Raw genomic sequence first — 20638 nt, 5'->3', positions numbered from 1 at the left:
CTCCTGTAAACGAGAGTTAGCCTCTCCTACCCTATTAGCTATAAACACATTCCAATGCTCCTCTTTGCTATTTACCCAGGCTATAGCGACCTTACTGTCGGTCCAAATTACAACTGTTCTGACTTTTAACAAATTCTTCAAACTTCTACCTAACCTAATTCCTAATAACAAGGCTAATAACTCTAATTTAGGTACAGTCAACCGTTGTTGTTTCCTAGGGGTTATTCTCATTTTGCTAGTCAATAGATTAGTTTCTCCCTTACTTCCCCTGACATAGGCTACTGCCCCATATGCCTTACTTGAGGCATCAGTAAAGACATGAATTACTGATTCGCCTGTCAAAATTCCTCTTAAATTTCAACATATGCACACTGACAAACTCTTCTAAGATTTTCATAGCCTCTGACTGTTTTCTGTGTCGAGAACATCATTCCATCCTATACCTCCTTCCCATAGTTTCTGTAAACACAACTTTCCTCTAACAAATGTTGGACTGACCAACCCTAATGGATAAAAATTTGACACTAACAAGGAAAGGACCCTACGTTTCATGGGAACCCAGTTACTAGGCAATTCTCTCACCCCTTTGAAGGGTTTCAAGCACACCTGATCACTACTCCTATCCCATAACATTCCTAACACAGAAATCTCAGTGGGTTCTTTAACTCCTTCTCGTTGATCAAAGGCTAGGCTATTACTTGCCCACCCTCTCAATGGCATGTCAGCTTCATCTAAAAGCTGTTTAACAGTTAAATGATTATCCCACATTTCTCACCACTGAACACAGGTAAAGGAAGTTCTTTCAACTTTGGCAATCTAGTCTGTTGCTGTGATATGCTAGCAAGGAATTCAATTCTGGTAAGGAGAAGGGCAATTGCATTATTTGCTCCATCGAGCACTTGACGAATTGACAATTCAAAGCTTGATCCCAACTTTAGTGTACAAGTCAAATAGAAGTTTCTCAACATTTGCTCATCTGCTTCTATGAGATCAATCAGATTCTGGTACACCGCCATAGCGCGTGTCTCCAACAGTTCACGTTGGGCCTCAGCCACCACATCGGTTAGTAAAGCAACTAGTGAACTGGCCTGCAAGTTACTTACGACAGCCGTGTTGCTTCAAGTCACAAAATTCCGCGTTGCAAAAAACAATGATCACTGTACTCTGAACTTCTATTATGCCCTTGTCACTCTCGCCACTTCCTCAGCCAACTCGAAAAGGCATCACTTGGTGGACGTTTTTAATGCTCGCCGATACTGACCATCCAGTTCAAAGGAACAAATGTCGCGAAGGTCCATCAAGATCAGGCAGGGTTTTACAATTTTATTTATGAAAATAGACTAATTAAATTTAACATACATTAACACACAAGGACCACGCGGTCGGGTACAAGACACAATGCTGAAAGCTATACAAAAACTCATAAAACTCAAAAAAACATGCCTCTAAAAGCTACAATTTTGCACAAAACCTATTTCCGAACAATCAGGCTACACTTTAGATGAACATTAACTATTTCAAGGCCCGGATGGCAAAAATGTGACGGGATTAATTTAGTATACTAAGGAATTGGCTCTTGACTTTAAAATGACCAATTTGGCTGGGGAGGTGACGACTTGGAGAGTGCTTAGCTTACCTCAATGGTATCCCCTCAAGAAAGACACATATCGCCCCTCTGCATGACTCGTCGTCACCTCTGTCCCTCTTCAGAATTTATACATACGTTATTTTACTAAAGGAGGTACTTGAATTATATAAAAAAAAGAGCCTCTCTGACATTCCCGGCACAGACAACACAGGCAATTCTCCGGACACAAATAATAATCAAACATATTTAAAGAAAAAAGTGAACCACGAACTCAACCGCCTGCCTATTACCCTGGACGTTGTGAAGGACTGTCGAGAAAAAACGGATCCAATTTTTCACGACAAATCCGGTCATAAAATCCTACTTATCCCAGGCTTCCTAGAAGAAAGAGACTGTTCTGGGACAAGGCTGACTTAATTTACAGTCTTTGAGGAGCAATACCAGTATTTATTTTTATCGCATTGCATCATTTATTTATTTCATTTAAATTATTCGAAACTAAATTATCCTTATCCTATCCTGTTATCAAAATAGTTTATGATATGATATCAAATCTTCATTTACTGCAGCTTTTTCATCAAATCTCAGTTCTTCGCTCATTTTACGTCTTCAGTGTTAGAAACGTAGAATAATAGCGTCAAGGTGTTTACCCTTTTGACCTGGTATGAGAAAGATATGGCAGCATTTTTGCCACATCTACATAACATCCCAACTTAGGTCAAGGGTTTATGAATCAAATCTGGGAAAAGCAGCAACGCCGAAAACATACATCATGTTCGTAGTTATTTTGGTTTGACTATATATAGTGTAACTGGCATTTAATTTAGAGAATATGTTTCAGCTCTAAAAGTGGTTTGAACTCGCAACCAAACTGCATGACAGTACAGTACCCACTGCACATCTCAAGCCATGGGAAATGCGAATATCAGTTTTATAAATAAGTCTAAACAAGTTATAATGTTAGGCAAATGACACTCACCTGGTTACGTGGTTTTGCTTCCATGTTGTTGTACCCCTGTTCTATAACTCGTTTTAGGTTCTTCAGAGTGCAAATGTTACTTTGTAAAGCATTTTTAAAGTCTCTCGTTATCTGTAAATAAGAATAGCATTGTTAAGGACCAATGATGCGGTAAGTTATATACAAACAAATAATCTCACAGGACTCCATAAGGCCTATTCAAAAGCCAGTCAGTAAATGTAGGTAATTCACCATACAGTTACAGAAAAACGGCACATTTACTGAAGAGGCAAAAACATTGTTGTGTTAGAGAGTGAATATGATAGTTACAAAAAGATTTATCAGTTCACATCACCTTTAAGATCACGTGACAGATTGCAACAACACTAAGGTAGTTCAGAACAAATATCAAAGTCACTATTTCATTTTGGAATGACACCCATTTCCTTATATATAGGGCAGAAGTACAAACAAGCAAATCTTAACACTGTCTGCATGCGTTAAATTCTCTGCCATACTCTATTTCTGGTTAGGAGTATGAAAAGAATGAAATATCAAATACCAATGACTTCCTTCCTTGCAAAATTTAGATCACCTTGGCATATGGGATTGTACTATAAAATATAACCCCTATAAGATGGATAATTTATAGCTAGTTGCTGATGTATAGTTACTACTTAAATTTAGTTACAGTAATTAATTTATGAAGATGCAAATATATATAAGCAGGCATATTAGGACTGAACGGCACCTCAACTTGCCTTCTAAAAATGTACTCACTTAGAATGACTTACAGACAGTGAAATGATATGCACATTTATTGCAGGCAAAATAGATTACAAAACAGTATATGCAAGAATACTTCCGAGTAATATTCTGTAATAACAAAGGTTGTAGTTTAAAATAACAGCCATTTTGTCATCAATATTTAGCCTCAAGAAAAAATGTAATTTCCATAATGCAACTTTGCAGAAACGGTGTGCTTCCAGTCTCAGCTGCACAGACATGAAAGATGGATAAAAATGTCAGTTATCACTGTCTTTTGAGTACATATTCATTAAGAATCTGAGTCCCAAAGTAATGTACTTTTGCTCTTTGGGCACATTTTCTCCCTTAAGCAATTTATATTGAAGTTCATGGCTTTGTTCGCCAATACTATCATTTTATTAAGACTTTGAATCAATCTGTAATTCTTCTCTTTATATTCAGGCAAGCTTCTCAGGAGGAAGGAAAAATTATTTGAGATTCTTTTCAATTACCTTTTCTAGCAAACGGACCATTTCCCCTCCTCTTAGCAGCATCTTTAGGACTGGACATGTAAGGTTTTTATTACTGCATGCACACTTTGAAATTTAAACATTACATCATTGAGGAATTCAATTTCTATTGGTTGATGGGTCTCCCTCGCTGGTTGTCTGGGCATCAGCATGTGCATTCCTCTTTCTCCGTGGAACGCGTCCTAGGCAGTGGTTTGCAGCAAAAGGCGTGATTCCCATCTCTGGCTGATGGTCTTGATTTGCTTCATTGTCGGTAGTCGTGTCCAGGGGTGTTCTGTCACTCATGTCTCCTTTCGGTTGTCACGGATGTCCTGTGGTTTCCTTGAAGAGGCGAGCAAGTATATTTAGCGCAGGCTGTTGTTGATTTATGCTTACAGCTATTGTGATTTGCAATCTGTGGAACCAGGCTTCTCCATGCACAATCTCTGTGCTTTCTTATCATTCATCAAGTATCGGTTTACAGTCATGGTCTTCTACCTAGTGTTGAAATGAAGTTTTATAGAGTATGACAGTCGGCCCTCAACAGAGGAACATGTAGGCTAGATCCACATATGCCTTCATATAGTAAAATTCTACCATGAAAAATTATCAGTAATTCAAAGCAACAAATGAAGCTGTCAGCTAGGAAATGCCACCTGGGAACCCATTAAGAGACCTCACAGATGAACTGACTCAATTCTGCATTATACCTGTTGTATGATATCTCTAATGTACAGCTATGTTATTGAAATTTTGTCTGCCATCTAGCATTTATTATATCAGTTGTACCTGTCTGGTAATAGTGTCAATAAACACTCCTAGCAACAACGATGTTTCAGTTAACCAAATAATTCAGCATGGTGGCAGTGTTTTGGTCGATTTTGTGCACATATCAGCGTTGCACGAACTTTGCATGCCTCACAAGAGATTGTGAACTTCTCAGGAACATTTTGGGACAGGTATTTGGGAATATAAAGTTGAATCAAACTTATTAACTTATGATATATCATTGGTCCTCCACTCTGCAAGCGGCTGTGATGTGATGCTAACTTGGGTCAATATTGCCAATACTTGAAAGAACCCAAATATTTCCAGACCAGTAAAATCTGCAGTTAAAGTTCCGAGAATTTATGCCAAAGTGCAAGTGAATTTAAAGTGCTAGGCTAAGAGTTTTCAATCAAAACCACACCTAATGCACATTCACAAAGTAAAGATGGCTACTTACCAAATTCCTGCACCCCAACCCATGACCCTTAAGGGAGATGTTGAAAACTGGAAAGAATTCAAGAACTCCTGGGATTACTACCTCATAGCTACTAACCTAATAGCTAAAATGAGAAATGCTGAAGGGGAGGAAGAGTTATGGGAGCTGAATGCAAGAAAGTTATGAATTCCCTCCCAACCCTGACCTTGCAAGACAAGAAGAAACCAGCAAGGATAGTCGAAGAATTACGCCTACACTTCGTACCCCAACATAATGTGCTTTACAAAAGGTTTGTCTTTAACTCTGCTAATCAGAAAAATAGTGAAAGTATTGATGAGTATGTACTACACTTATGTCAGCTGGCTGATTCGTTTGGGTTCGGTGACCTCAAGACTTCTCATATTAGAGACAAGATAGTCATAGGTACTTCGGACAAAGCAGGAAGAGAAAGACTACTTCGTGAACGACTGGTTCCAGATTTAGAAAAAGTAGTGTAAAATCTTTGAGCCGTTGAAATATCTCGAACGCACAAACAGGTGATCAAGGGAAAATCTGAAGCTAACTCAGTTGACTATACAGCAAAGCATAAGGGTACTGCTAGGCCACAATCATCAGGGAAGAAAACATTCAGCAAGAAAAGCAGAAGTGATAAGACGCAGGAATCTGCGAAACAGGGGCAACCTGGGAGAAGCAGACCTGTAAAGTCCCCGCTCAACGGGTTTTCTATGGTGAACCTCCCATTTTCTACGGTGCCTTCCTACAAGCCTGGGTCACACTAAACAGCCACATTTTTATCTATGTAAATATGTATCTATTACTGAGTTATTTATGCCTGTTTACTTTGTACTTGTGTCAGAGTACTATTGTGTCAATTCTTGTAATTTAACTTTTCATGTTATTTGTATTTACCTGTCCTGTGTCACATTAAGAACAATTGACCTTGGGTCACCTGTATCCTATTGTATGCCTTTGTATGACGTCCGCACGCTGCTTTATAAGCGGCCTGCTTTCCTAATAAAGCAGCAGTACATGTCCACCTGCTCATTATTTCACACCTCTTATAGTGGTGACCCCGGAGTGGTTCCCGGAGCCATTAGCGGACTCACACGGCCACCTAGTTTTGGCTCCATGAACTACCCCACGCCCCTAATGGACTAAAAACGGCACTTTAACAAAGCGTTCGGGCGTGCTGACTCTCGTCGGCAGATCACCAGCGTCATTAGTGGACCCACACGGCACGCTCCCAAGTGTGTATTGATGTGAGTAACCCACTCCAAGTAAGAGGGCAATAGTGAGTATGGACGCGGACAGTCCCTCCCACATACAATTAACCACGAACTTTACGGACTCAGATATCTCCCTCACGCACAACCCACCTGCACCCTCCCCCATGCCAAGGCTCGTGTGCTCCTCCACGCCAATACCCGTCCCCCGTGTGCTGCCCGTCCTGACGGAATAAACTAAGTACGCCCTCGCCATAAAGCTGCCGCCCTTCACGCACAGCAACCAGTCATCATGGCTCTACAGGGTCAAGGGGCAGTTCAGGCTGGCAGGACTTACTGATGAGGTGCTGCAGGCAGACTCTGTGATCAACGCCCTCCTGGTAGAGGTCTACAGGAAGCTTGTCCCGTGGGAGTCTGCCGCACGTCCCGTCACCTACCAAAATCTGAAAACCTCTCTCGTTGAGACCTGCTCCCTGCCGGTCTCTGAGAGGGCTGCGCGTGCCCTTGACCTCGTGAACAACCCTCAACACGACCAGAACCTCCTGGAGACTTGGGGCATGAACCAGGACCTCCTCACCCTTCCTAAGACGGACGGCAGCGGCAGGCAGTCGGAGATAAGCCTGTCAAGGGAGATCTTCCTCCGTCAGCTCCTCCCGGAGGTTCTGACCCAGATCCTCGAGCCTTATACAGTGTCGCTCGGGGACCTGATCAGGACGACGCAGCAGCTGACGGACTCCACAAGGGCACTGAAGCGGTATCCACGCCCGCACACCCCATCAACTCCTTCCAGCTGGAGGAAAGCACAGAGGAGGAGATAAGTGCCGTCACCAGGCGGCGGCCAACCTACCATCACAAGAAACACCCACCAGGCCCTTGCTACTACCACCAGTGGTTTGGCAAGGACGCCCGGAACTGCCAACCGGCCCCCGCTCGTTTGCCCATCCAAAAAACGGGGGAGGCAGCGGCCAACAGAACAGGCCGTCTTGGCAACAGAGGAACCCAGGAGCCCAAAACCAGTAGGTTTTTACGTCCACGACACCATCTCTCCGGCAGGATGATGCTGGTTGACACTGGGGCCGTACGCATCCAGAGAGGACCGCAAATGCCCGCCGGACCCAGCTGCTTCCCTGACGGCTGCCAACGGGTCCCCCATCCTCTCCTACGGCACCAGGCTCCTGTCGATCTCCATCCTTGGCCGGAGGTACAGTTGGAACTTCATAGTCATGGCGTGAGGACCCCTCTCCTGGGTGCGGACTTCCTCGCCCACTTCGGTCTGGCAGTTGACGTCGGTCACAAGTGCCTGTTGGATACCGACTCCTGCCTGTCCCTCCCGCTGGCAACGGGCCCCAGCGCGCCCGCCATCTACTACGTCGCCCCCGCACCAGTACACCCAGCTGCTAAAGGAGTTCCCTAACGTCTTCAAACCCGAACTGCGCCAGGTGCCCGGGGCCCCTGCAAAGCATGGAATCTACCACCACATTAAAACAAAGGACCCCCCAATGCACGCAAAGTTCCGTAGTCACCCCCCTCGGCGCCTTCAGGAGGCCAAGGACGCTTTCGCCGAGATGGAGCGCATGGGCATATGCAGGAAGGCCTCCAGCCCGTGGGCCTCTCCCCTCCACATGGTGCAGAAACCGGACGGCTCCTGGAGACCCTGCGGTGACTATAGGTGGCTCAACCTCGCAACTGAACCAGACCATTACCCCCTTCCAAACATGCAGGATCTCATGGCCTCCTTTCATGGGGCCAAAATATTTTCTAACCTAGACCTTTTGAAGTCATACTTTCAGGTACCAGTTGCTCCAGAGAACATCCCCATAACCGCCATTATCATGCCCTACGGGTCCTATGTCTTCGCCTTCTCCACCTTCGGCCTTAGGAATGCAGGGGCAACCTTCCAAAGACTAATGGACAGCATCCTGGGGACCTGAACTTCTGCGTCTGTTATGTAGATGACATTCTAATTTTTTCCTTATCCCCCAAAGAACACCTGCAGCACATCCAAAAGGTCCTGCAGGGCCTGCAGGAGAACGGCCTCGTCGCCAGGTTTGATAAATGCACCTTTGGCACCGAAAGAGTCGACTTCCTGGGCCATGAGATATCCCCGGGGGCGTCCGTCCACTTGCATCGAAGGTTGCAGCCGTTACCAGGTTCCCCACCCCTACCTCCGTCAAGGACGCACAAGAATTCCTCAGGATGGTCAACTACTACAGGAGGTTCATCCCCGGGGTCACGCACACGATGGCCCCCTGACAGAGATCCTGAAGGGCCACCCGAAGACCTTAGTTTGGGGACCTGACCAGCAGCAGGCCTTTTCCCTGATGAAGGCCGCCCTCGCCGAGGCAACCGCCTTGGCCCACCAGGACCCCAATGCCCCCCTCCAGCTGACGACGGATGCCAGCAACGTCACCTGTGGGGCCGTCTTGGAGCAGGTCATTGCCGGAGCCCCCCAGCCCATCGCCTTCTTCAGCAGGAAGTTCAGCCCCACAGAGTCCCACTACAGCACCTTTGACAGGGAACTCTGCGTAGTGTATCGGGCGGTGCGTCACTTCAAGTTCCTCCTGGAAGATACGCCCTTCACAGTCTGGACAGACCACCAGCCGCTGGTCCATGCCTTCACAAAGCAGGGGGACACATGGTCTTCCAGGCAGCAGCGGCATCTCGTGGCCATCGCGGAGTTCACCTGCACAATCAAGTACCTCCCTGGCAGGAGGAAACCTGTAGCAGACGCCCTCTCAAGGATCGAGCTCAACGCAGTGCAGCTTGGGATTGACTACGAGGACCTCGCTTGGGAGCGGACCACCGACCCAGAAGTTCCAGCCTACCGCACCGCCATCATGTCGCTCAAGTGGAAGGATGTGCCCCTCGCCCCTGGGAGGCCAACACTGCTGAGCGACATAAGCACTGGCCAACCCCGCCCCCTGGTACCCGCCTCCCGCCGCCGTCTGGTGTTCGACGTCATCCACGGGCTGTCCCACCCCTCCGGCAGGACGACAGCCAATCTGTTGGCAGAGAAGTTCGTCTGGCACGGTATGCGGAAGGAAGCGATGGCCTGGGCAAGACAGTGCATCCTGTGCCAGACCAGCAAGGTGGAGTGGCACATCGAGTCCGGGGTGGGTGAGTTTCCCCAGCCGGGGAGGCGGTTCGGACACATCCATGTAGACGTGGTAGGCCCCCTTCCCCCATCAGGCGGGGACAGATATCTCCTGACGATCGTCGACAGCTCCACCAGGTGGCCTGAAGCGACGCCCATGCAAGAAGCCACCGCCAGTGCGTGCGCCAAGGCCCTCCTCTCCAGATGGATCAGCCGGTTCGGTGTCCCGGACCACATAACCACCAACAGGGACCCTGCTTTCCTGTCCGAGCTGTGGTCCACCCTGGCACGCCTGCTGGGGACCTCTCACCACACCACCACCACCTACAACCCCGCGGCCAACGGATTGGTGGAAAGATTCCACAGGTCCCTGAAGGCATCCCTCATGGCCCGGTGCACCACTGAGGATTGGAAGTACCAGCTGCCTTGGGTCCTCCTCGGGCTGAGGACCGCACCCAGAGCCAACGCCGACCCGTCCGCAGCAGAGGAAGTCTATGGGGAGCCCCTTGTAGTCCCTGGCGGTCTCATCATGGGAGATCGCCACAACCTGTCAGTCCAGAGGCTCCGTGACATGGTCGGGAAGTTCGCCCCCTGCCAGCGGACGTATACCGATAGGTCGACACCTTTCACGCCTCCTGGCCTGTCCTCCACCACCCACATCTTCATCAGGAACAACGCCGTCCGCCCGCCTTAACCAGGCCCTACAAGGGACCCTTCCGCATGCTGGAGCAGAACACCAAAGCATTCTGGCTGGCCATGCACGGAAAGGGCGACTGGGTGTCTGTTGACTGCCTCAAGCCCGTCCTGTTGGAGGAAGTCGTCAACGATACCACACAGCGCTCTCCGCAGAGACCATCACCCCAGCAGCCAGCCCAACCCAAAAGAAAGTCGCGTAGCTGCCCCCGGAAGCACCCTGGCAGTGCCACAGCCAGCCGCTCCCATTCACACCGCACCCCCCAGCTGACCTCATGGAGCCGCGGCACTCTCCAGCGGCCCAGCAGGTACCTGGATTGATCAGACGTTACCCACGTCTTGGGAGAGGGGGGTATTGTCAAGTCCCCATCAACGGATTTTCTATGGTGAACCTCCCATTTTCTACAGTGCCTTCCTACAAGCCTGGGTCACGCTAAACAGCCACATTTTATCTCTGTAAATACGTATCTATTACTGATTTATTTATGCCTATTTACTTTGTACATGTGTCAGAGTACTATTGTGTCAATTCTTGTAATTTAACTTTTCATGTTATTTGTATTTACCTGTCCTGTGTCACATTAAGAACAATTGACCTCAGGTCACCTGCATCCTATTGTATGCCTTTGTATGACGTCCGCACGCCGCTTTATAAGCGGCCTGCTTTCCAAATAAAGCAGCAGTATATGTCCACCTGCTCATTATTTTGCACCTCTTATAGACCAGCATCAATCAGTCCAGGAAAGTGCCAGTGGTGTGGCAGAGAGGACAAGGACTACAAGAGGGATTGTCCCACCAAAGATGCGAGATGCTGAATGTGTAGTAAAATAGGACATTATGCAACAGTATGCCGAGCAAGAAGATCGGTGCATGAAGTCAGTGACGAGGACTATGATGAATCTACTGATGGATGCTACATGTTACGAGAAGTCAAGACGGATGAGGAAAACTTCTGGTCAGCAGATGTTCGAGTGAACAATGAAAAGACGACATTTAAACTCGACAGCGGATCAAAAACTACAATCATCGATGAGAAGACGCCATGGCTTCAAGGACTCAAGCTTTCGCCCTCGACGTGTAAATTTGTAGGACCAGGTGGCATAAAATTATGTCACTTATTCAGAGGTAAGATTCCAAATGCAGAACTTAGAATAGGAAATAATACCCGTGTTGAGAACGTGTTCGTCATGTCAAAACAGTCCCATAATCTTCTCTCCAAGAAGGCAGTAGAGAAATTAGGACTGTTAACACCTGGACCCGAAACTTACAACGTTGGAAACGCACCTAACTTTCGAGAGGATTTTCCAAAACTTTTCAAAGGCCTAGGGATGATGAAAACAAAGTACAAGATAGCCTTGCGTGATGAAGCAACACCCTTTTACCTTTATACGCCCAGAAGAGTCCCCCATCCGCTACTCCCAAAAGTAAAGGAGAAACTACAAATGATGGTCCAGCAGAACGTCATAACGCCCATAACCAAGCCAACTGAGTGGTGCTCAGGAATGGTTAATGCAGTGAAGCGTAATGGGTATGTGAGAATTTGTGGGGATCTTATGCCATTGAACAAGGTGGTTAAAAGGGAAATACACCCGATGGCCAGCATCGGCAAAAACCTCACTAAGCTATGAGGAAGCAAAGCGTTTACAAAGTTGGATGCTAATTCTGGATTTGGTAGATACTCCTCGATGAAGAATCAAGACTCTTGATGACATTCGTAACCCCATTTGGATGGTACTGTTTCAACCGTCTTCCTTTCGGGATTAACTCAGCACCCAAAAATTTTCCAGATGACAATGTCAACTATTCTAGAGGGACTGGAAGGAGTTGTCTGTCACATGGATGACATTCTCATCCACGGCCCTTCACAGGATAGCCAAGACAAGCATGTCAGAAAGGTTCTACAGCAATTGCAGGATGCGGGAGTTACATTAAACAACAAGCATGAATTCTCTAAGGAGCAGATTAAATTCCTAGGACACATTATCTCCGGAAATGGAATACAGGCAGACCCAGAGAAAACAAAGGCTATCAAAGAATTTCCAAGACCGACTAATGTTACCAAATTGCAACGGTTTAACGGTATGGTAAACCAACAAGCCAAGTTCCTACCAGACCTCGCCAGTATCAACGAGCCGCTGAGGCAACTCTTAAAGAAGAGTCAACACTGGTTCTGGGACCAGCCTCAAGAAGCAGCTTTCCAGGCAATAAAAAACTAAGCTCATGTCTACAGATTTACTAGCACACTACGATCCTAACAAAAGGAGCACAATTGCCGCTGATGCCTGCTGCAACGGATTAGGAGCTGTTCTTCTACAACTTGACAATTCCAGTAATCGACGACCGATTGCCTATGCTTCAAGAGCACTAAGCGAGATCGAGCAGAGATACTCAGTTATCGAAAAAGATACTTTACCAGTCACATGGGCCTGCAAGAAATTTAAGCATTATGTATTGGGTACAACCTTCAGCCTAGCGACGGACCACAGACCATTAGTTCTGTTACTCTCAGGTACTGACCTATCAAAGTTTCGACCTAGAATACTGCGTTTTCATCTCTGACTTGCAAGATATTCGCCTGAAGTAACTTATGTCCAAGGAGTACATCAAAATGCAGTCAAAATATCCCTCGCTCCGACGAGTCTCCTGACAATGGAAGATCTTCAGTTGATTGAAGAAGTATAAGAATATCAAGAAGCAAATCTGAAGTGTATCCCACCTACGGAATGACGACTAGAAGAAACTAGGGTAGCTCAAGAGGCCAATGCCATTTGCAAACAAGTAATCACGTATTGTCGAGACGGATGACCTGCAGTTATGCTTTCTCAGCCACTCTTGAAACCATACTGGGAGAAGAAACAGCATCTTACGGTAAATCGAGGACTTTTGATATTCTATTCAACACCCATATAGTTATTCTAGGATCTCTTCAGTTGGAAGTACTGAATGCACTACATGAAGGTCATCTAGGTATCACCAATGTCAAGGACGTGCAAGTTACTCAGTTTGGTGGCCCCTCATTATGAAACAAATTGAAGCGATGGTTAACAAGTGCCACACATGTGCCAAGTTGAGACCAGAGCCAAGGGAACCTCTTATGGCTATGTCCTTTCCAACGAAACAACCATGGAGCCAGATTGGTACCGATTTGTTTGAACTTGAAGGAAAGTCATATGTCATAGCAGTAGACTACGCCAGCAGATGGTTCAGATTCAAAGAATTGAAAACCACATCTTCAGGAGCAGTTATCAGAGCTTTGTCCGAGATATTTTCGACTCATGCAATTCCTGATACAGTCATTTCCGACGATGGACCTCAGTATGCCAGTCGCGAATTTCAAGAATTCGCAAAGGATTGGGGATTTGCTCCTGTGACATCATCGCCTCTTCATCCACAAGCAAATGGGGAAGCAGAGAGAGCCATACAGACGGCCAAAAATATTCTTAAGAAGAATGCAAATCCTTATCTTGGCCTACTTGCCTATTGTTCAGTGCCTCTCAGAAATGGCCTTACGCCCAGCGAACTCCTGATGAGTAGAAAGATAAATATGAAACTACCTGTTCACCCAGACGTTCTACATCCAAGGGATACCAATAAAGAAGAACTGCAGAGAAAAGAGGAGAGGTACAGAGAGCATTATTCAGCCAACTACAACAGTCATCACCGAATACAAAACCTTCCCGCTCTACAAGAAGGTGATAAAGTGTATATACATGACCAAGAGAAATATGGGGAAATTAAAGAAAGACTAGCAAGCCATAGGTCATATGAAGTAGTTACAGACACTGGATCGACAATAAGGAGAAACAGGTGTTCTCTGATATACACTGGGGAAAACTCGGTCTCTCAAGTAGAGCAACCAAGAAATGACAGTCTGCAAACCAGCAAAACTGCACCAAATTCAAATGACCAAAATGCCAGCGCACTAAGTGACAACAGTCACAGTGAAGTAAGGAAATCTCCTAGACTACACAAACCAAACAAGCAGCCCGGTATGCTGTACTATTGATTATTATTGTATTTGGTTTTTTTTGCACAGTACTACAGTATATTCACTGGTCAGTGTTTAGTTACTCATGCAGAGACTCTGTTGTTTGAAATGTTATATACGATTCCTTTTGAAGCTTGTCTTGTAGTTGTTCATAAGCTTGAGAGGAGGTGTTGTATGATATCTCTAATGTACAACTATGTTATTGAAATTGTGTCTGCTATCTAGCATTTATTTTATCAGTTGTACCTGTGTCTGGTAACAGTGTCAATAAACAGTCCTAGCAGTAACGATGTTTCAGTTAACCAAATAATTCAGCAATACCTACAGTGATCTTTTACAATCAAAACCTGCTAGAAGAAGAAGTGATTATCATGCATGTGCAGTCCACCATATTGTCAACAAACGGACTGGCACAAGACTAGGAAGCAATTATTTTCTGCGGTCTTTTTGGATCAGCTCCATTTGTCAGTGCTCCATTTTTCACAATGGAATCACCTAAAGAAGCAAGTTAAATGCCTAGGTTTAAGTTCCAGTTAAAGTTTTAGTTTTAAATTTTTGGAACTGTTGTTAAATTGTGTGTGAAAGCCAAAAATCCGGTTTTTCTTGACAACAAGGATGGTACTTAGTCATAATTGCTTATTGTTAGTTGTGGAAAGTGCAATTGTTTCGACACAATATACAAACCCTTGGTCCTTTACATTAGGATTACTTTCAGGCGTAGGCTGGAAAATGGCCGTTGAATTTCAAACAAGGTGGTTAGGCAGTTAACTACTGTCTGGGAAGCGGGAGTACAATTTGCTCTCGGCCATCGTGGAATGCGGACGTTGTTTCTTCGCTCTCTGTCTGACTGCCTTTTTTCTCATTTTTGGTGGGAAATTTCCTTGTTTTCTCTAGAATGAATGTTGATAAACCTTCTAAACCCTCCTATCCCCGGCATGTGTGTTCTGGGGTAGTAGGCAAGAAATATAACGCCTTTAGATCCAGCATCGACACGGACCCACACGCTCTCTGCCCATCTTGCAGGGGGAGTGTGTGTTCGCGAGACGCTCCTTGTAGTGAGTGTTGTTCTTGGTCTCCCGAGCAATGGGAGAGGTTCGAAGGGAGGAGACGCTACCGTCGTAAGCTAGCCAAGGAATCGTCCGAGGGTAACGCCCCCGATGACTCCAGTGGTGGCTAATGTGTCGGGTTCGTTTCTCCCTCCCTGCAAACTTCCCTTGCTTACTCCCTCTCCCTCGGGTGAGTACTCCCCCTCCCCTTCCTCATTCATTTCATCGAGTATGGAAGGGGGTGGGGGAGTGGTGGACCAGGACATCCTCTCAGGTGTCTCTTCTCGTTCTTGGGGGGGAGTTTTTTCCCCTGGAACAAGCAGAGACTTCCCAGTCTAACCCGACTTTTTCCTCAGGTTTTGGGTTGGATAGCCAGGCGTCAGGCATATCCTCGGCCTGGCTACACCTGGGTCTACCTGGCGTTCCATCACTAGAGGGTCTGGTATCGCATTTGTCTGGCACTCCAGTGACAACACACGCGGCAACCACAATCACCACCACCTCGGTCACCATGTCGGGATTTGCTAAGCTACCCATGTCGGTGGCTTCTCATCTGGATACCCAGGCTTCAGCTGCCCCTGCCGTACACCATTCAGTACCGCTGCCTCCTGGGTTCCTGGCCCCGCTCTCACGACCGGGACCTTCCTACATGGTGATGTCTACAATGCCGTATGTAACTGTTCCTGCCCCTGTTGCTGACCCTGGCCCGATGATGACAATGATTCCGGGTCCTCACTTCCCTGTCTCCCAGCCCGGCACATCGTCTGACTCTCTCCCCATACCTTCAACCCTGGCTTGGCCCGGCCTGGCTGCTCGCGCACCACCCGTGCCTGCATTCCCAGCCCCGCCTCCGTATGTTCCTGGCTGCCTTGCGGATGCTCCCACCCCGGTAACTGCTGGCCCGAGCACTGCGTATGCTGCCCGGGTTGCGCCTACTACTGTGGCCCCCTCCCACCCCGGTTGCTCCTGCTTCATCAGCTGCGCCTGCATGGTTTGGGGACTTAACCGTGATCCTGAGGAAGATGGCGAAGAAGTCTATGAAGAGATCAAGAAAGGTGTCGTTGTCTTCGTCTTCATCTTCGTCATCATCATCGTCTTCGTTTGCTGCCTCTTCTTCTTCTCCTTCCGAGTCTTTGTGGCCAAAGAAGAAGTCTGCCTCTCCCCCCCAACTAAGAAGTCTTGCACCGAGACTTCTAAGGGACTGCCTCCTTCCACAGGGAAGGCAGTAGGATCTCTCACTGGCTCTTCCCGATCCACGGATCAGGGAACCGCTGCTCTGGCCCCCGGGTCAGTCGCATTGGGAGCCAAGGGCATGCCGACCGCGGTCCACCGCCCAGCCCCCCCCCCAACCCCCGCTGTGCCTAAGAAACCTGCTTCTAAGGCCAGCAGGTCCACATCAGACACTCGTGCGCGAGTTGCTCCGAGTACCTGGGTTTCCAAGGAGACCCGGGTACCCGAGGCTGATGCGGAAGAAACTTCTTGCCATACAGACCCGGGCGTGGGGCGAGAGAAAGAGTCCGGGCATGCAGGTGCCCCGACTCTTCCTGCTGGCACTTCTGCGAGTGCCAAGCCAGGTTCCCGGGAAAGTGCTTCGGTCCCTCGGGTCCGAACGCCAGGAGAAGCAGAGAAGAGGTCCCCTGCTCAGTCTTCCAGAGAGACTACGGCCTCAAAGAAGACTGGGGCGTGTCTAGAGGATAGCGTGGGCTCGCGCCAGCCAGCCGCACGCTCGACTCCTCCCAGTCCCCGGCCATGTCCGCGTGACCAGCCTGGCTCAGGGGAGGCGAGCGCACGGCTCGGCTCATGCGAGCCGTTCCGCTCTGCTCGGGAGACTGCTTTGCCTAGGCGAAAGCACTCTCCTCGACTCAGGTTGCCATCACCACCGCGGGTTGGTGACCGCTCCCGGCCCGCTGCCCCTGTTGGTTCTGCCAGCAAGGCCAGTGGGAGCACCTGATCCTCCTCGCCTGTCCCCTCTACCTCTTGGGCTGCTTCTAAGGGGCACAAGTTGGACAGAAAAAATTCTGGCGAGTTTTCTCCCCAGAGTTCTACCTCGGGGGTGTATGAACATGGCACAGTCCTCGGCTCGACCAGGTCTTATGCCCGCGTGGTGCAGGAAAGATCACGGGGGTCTGCCGAGGTTCTCCCTCCTGCAGGGAGAGTAGATCGGGAGGACCGCACTCTGGAAGGACTTGAGGGTCCCCTTCTCCCTAGGATGCGGACACCGCCGAGATACAGAGGACGTTTGCAGAGGTTATTGCGCTGATTTGTCAGCACAATGACCTCGGGGAAGGGACCACGGCCTCAACTGTGGATCATCTGTTGCGACTCGAATAAGCTTCTTTCCCCCCGCCCCGCGCCTCGTCAGAAGTGCTTCTACACTCCAGTGGAGAGGGCTTTGCCGACTAAACAGGTTGACCCGGACCTGGCATGTCTGGATCCAGGTCTTACGTTGCAGCAGCTTACTGCAGAGAGCATCTCCCTCTCTCAGCAAGAAGCCGCAACCCTGGAAGCCACTGCCATGGCGACCTTTCAGGCAGTCTCCTGGCTTGATCTGTGGTCCTTCGCAGTATCGAAGGTAGTTGCTTCCTTGGGTGCTATCGTGCCTGGGGAGGACTCCGCCTTTGGGAGACTGTGCCAGTCTGGGGGTAGGGCCATCTCCTACCTCGCCCACCAGACGGCAAACCTGTGGGCAAACCTGGTCCTGAAGCGAAGAGACGTCGTTCTGTCTCTCTTCTCCAGGTCTGTAGGACCCGAGTCGGTAATGACCCTAAGGAATGGACCGTTGCTGGGTTCCGCCTCTCTCTTCCCCAGGGAGTTGGTGGATGCCACGGTAGACAAACACCAAGCCGATGACAGCGACCAGGCAGTGGCCAAGACCTCTGGGTCTTTGCATCCCACTGCAGCCAGGCCTTTGGGCCAGGCTGGCACTTCATCGGTCCCTAAGAAGTCCCAGTCTTCGAAAGGGACCCGTGGAAACACCAAGCCTTCTTCTCCCTCTAGAGAGGGTGGTCCTTCCTGCCCCTTTCAGCCCACTTTCCAATCCGGTAAAGGGGGCAAAGGGAAGAAGAAGAAGGGAAAACACTAGGGACAGCGTTCCCCCCCCCCAAAAGCTGCCGAAGGTGGGGGGGTGCCTGTCGAGCCATTGGGCAACATGGCAGCGACACAGAGCCGAGACCTGGATAGGGGATGTCCTTCGGGAGGGATATCTACTACGCTTCAAGCCTCGGCCTCCCCTCACCTACACTCAGGTCCATCTCCGCACGTACTTCCAAGGATCTCCGAAGGACACCGCACTACAGCGAGATGTGCAAGCCATGCTGAGGAAAGGTGCTGTAAAAGTCGTTTCGGACCAGTCTCCAGGCTTTTACAGCTGTGTCTTTCTCGTAGAGACAGCCTCAGGGGGATGGAGACCGGTCATAGACCTCTCTCCCTTGAACCGTTTCATTCGCCAGACTCGGTTCATGATGGAAACAGCACAATCCATGCTTGCTTCGATCAGGGAGAACGACTTCACGCCTACGGTGGACTTGAAGGATGCGTATTTCCATATACCCATTCATCCGTCCTCTCACAAGTACCTCCACTTTGTCCTTGGGGAGATGGTCTTCCAATTCAGGGCACTTTGCTTCGGGCTCTCGACCACTCCCCTGGTGTTCATGAGAGTCTTCTCGCTCGTGTCAGCTTGGGCCCACTCACACGGGATATGTCTACTGAGCTATCTCGACTACTGGCTGGTCCTGGTGAGCTCCCGCTCACAGTTGCTACAGGACAGGGATCGGCTTCTCGAGTTTTGCTGCGATCTTGGGATTGTGGTAAATCTCGTGAAGTCAGATCTCACCCCCAAGCAGAGGATAAAGTACCTGGGCATGCTGATAGACTCGGTGGCAGCGAAAGTCTTTCCCTCGGGCCCTCGTATCAGCAGGTTCAGGCAGGCAGCACAACTGTTCCTGTCACAACAGGAGCTGCCAGTCCGGCAATGGCAAGTCGTCATTGGTCACCTGTCGTCGCTGGAGAAGCTAGTACCTCATGGGCGTCTTCACCTGCGGTCTCTACAGTGGAGACTAAAGGAGTATTGGTCCCAGTCCCGAGACCCCCAGTCCTTCCTCATTCCTCTTTCCGAGGAGGTGAGGGAGGACCTTCGCTGGTGGATGGATGACAGGAACCTCTTGATAGGAATATCCCTGCATACTCCCCCTCCGGACATGCTACTGTTCTCAGATGCAACGACCGAGGGATGGGGCGCACACCTGGAGGAGTTGCTGACTTCAGGAGTGTGGCACCGAGATGACAAGCGCCTTCACATCAACATCCTGGAACTCAAGGCAGCCTTCTTGGCTCTCCAAGAGTTCCAGGATCGAGTGATGGGACACTCCTTGGTACTGATGAGCGATAATACCACAGTAGTGGCATACGTCAACAAGCAGGGGGGCCTAGTGTCCCTACTGCTCCACCAGTTGACATTGCAGGTGCACGAGTGGGCCATGACTCACTCAGTAGAGCTGTCAGCCAGGTACATTCCAGGCAAGAGGAATGTCGTGGCAGGCAAGAGGAATGTCGTGGCAGACAAGCTCAGCTGCCAGAATCGAGTGATAGGGACCGAATGGTCCCTCCACTCGGAAGTGACGGAAAGGCTGTTTGACTTGTGGGGGCGTCCAGCCACTGATCTATTTGCCACCCGGCACAACAGAAAACTCCAGGTCTTCTGTTTGGTCGTGCCGGACCCATGGGCTGCTGTGGAGGACGCGTTCCAGCACCCATGGGACAACCTCGACATGTACGCCTTTCCTCCGTTCTGTCTGATTCGCCGAGTGATCACTCTGAATCTCAGGATGATTCTGGTGGCACCCAAACGGCCACAGGCCGTTCGGTATTTGGACCTGCTAGCTCTCCTCTCCGAGGCTCCGAGAGAGATCCCCCACTGGCCCAACCTGCTGTGTCAACCCCACGTAGAGCGGTACCACCAGGCAGTGCAGTCCGTGTCTTCACTGCTGGATGTTATCCACCATCTCTTGCGAGCGAGAGGCTTTTCGCGTCGTGCAGCAACAGAGATGGCAGGATACCTCAGACGATCCTCCGCAGCAGTATACCAGGGAAAGTGGTCCGTCTTCTGTGGTTGAGTCGTCGAAGGGGTATCTCTCCGGTCGGAGCTACTATTCAGCAGGTCGCGGACTTCCTCGTCTTCCTTCGCCGAGAGAAGCTTCTCTCCGTTTCAGCTGTGAAAGGCTACCGTGCTGCACTCGGCCTAGTCTTACGGCTGAAAAGAGTAGACATCTCTTCCTCTTTCGAGATCTCTCTACTAATGAGAAGCTTCGAAAGGTCTTGCCCACCCAGGGATCTCAGGCCCCCTGCGTGGGATGTGACTCTCGTTCTAAGGAGCCTGACTCGTACACCGTACGAGGCTTTACGAGAGTCTTAAGACAGGGATCTGACCCTCAAGACCGTCTTCCTGCTGGCCCTGGCATCGGCGAAGAGAGTTGGCGAACTTCACGGACTTTCCTTTGATGTGAAAGACTCGAGGGGATGGGGATCAGTTACGCTCGATTTCATCCCAGATTTCATAGTGAAGACTCAGAATCCTTCAGTCCCTGATG

General features: G+C 49.0%; 1 protein-coding gene across 1 annotated transcript in view; it reads right to left on the bottom strand.

The window, feature by feature from the left end:
• Window positions 1-20638, bottom strand: part of LOC136836355 (uncharacterized) — a 450152-nt gene that overhangs the window by 297435 nt on the left and 132079 nt on the right. Inside the window, exon 5 of the mRNA XM_067100539.1 lies at window positions 2568-2678. Coding sequence (XP_066956640.1) covers window positions 2568-2678 — 111 coding nt within the window. The remainder of the gene's footprint in view (window positions 1-2567; window positions 2679-20638) is intronic.

The sequence above is a fragment of the Macrobrachium rosenbergii genome, chromosome 56, assembly GCF_040412425.1.
Source record: "Macrobrachium rosenbergii isolate ZJJX-2024 chromosome 56, ASM4041242v1, whole genome shotgun sequence".
NCBI lineage: Eukaryota > Metazoa > Arthropoda > Malacostraca > Decapoda > Palaemonidae > Macrobrachium > Macrobrachium rosenbergii.
This window is presented reverse-complemented; position numbering and strand designations above follow the sequence as displayed.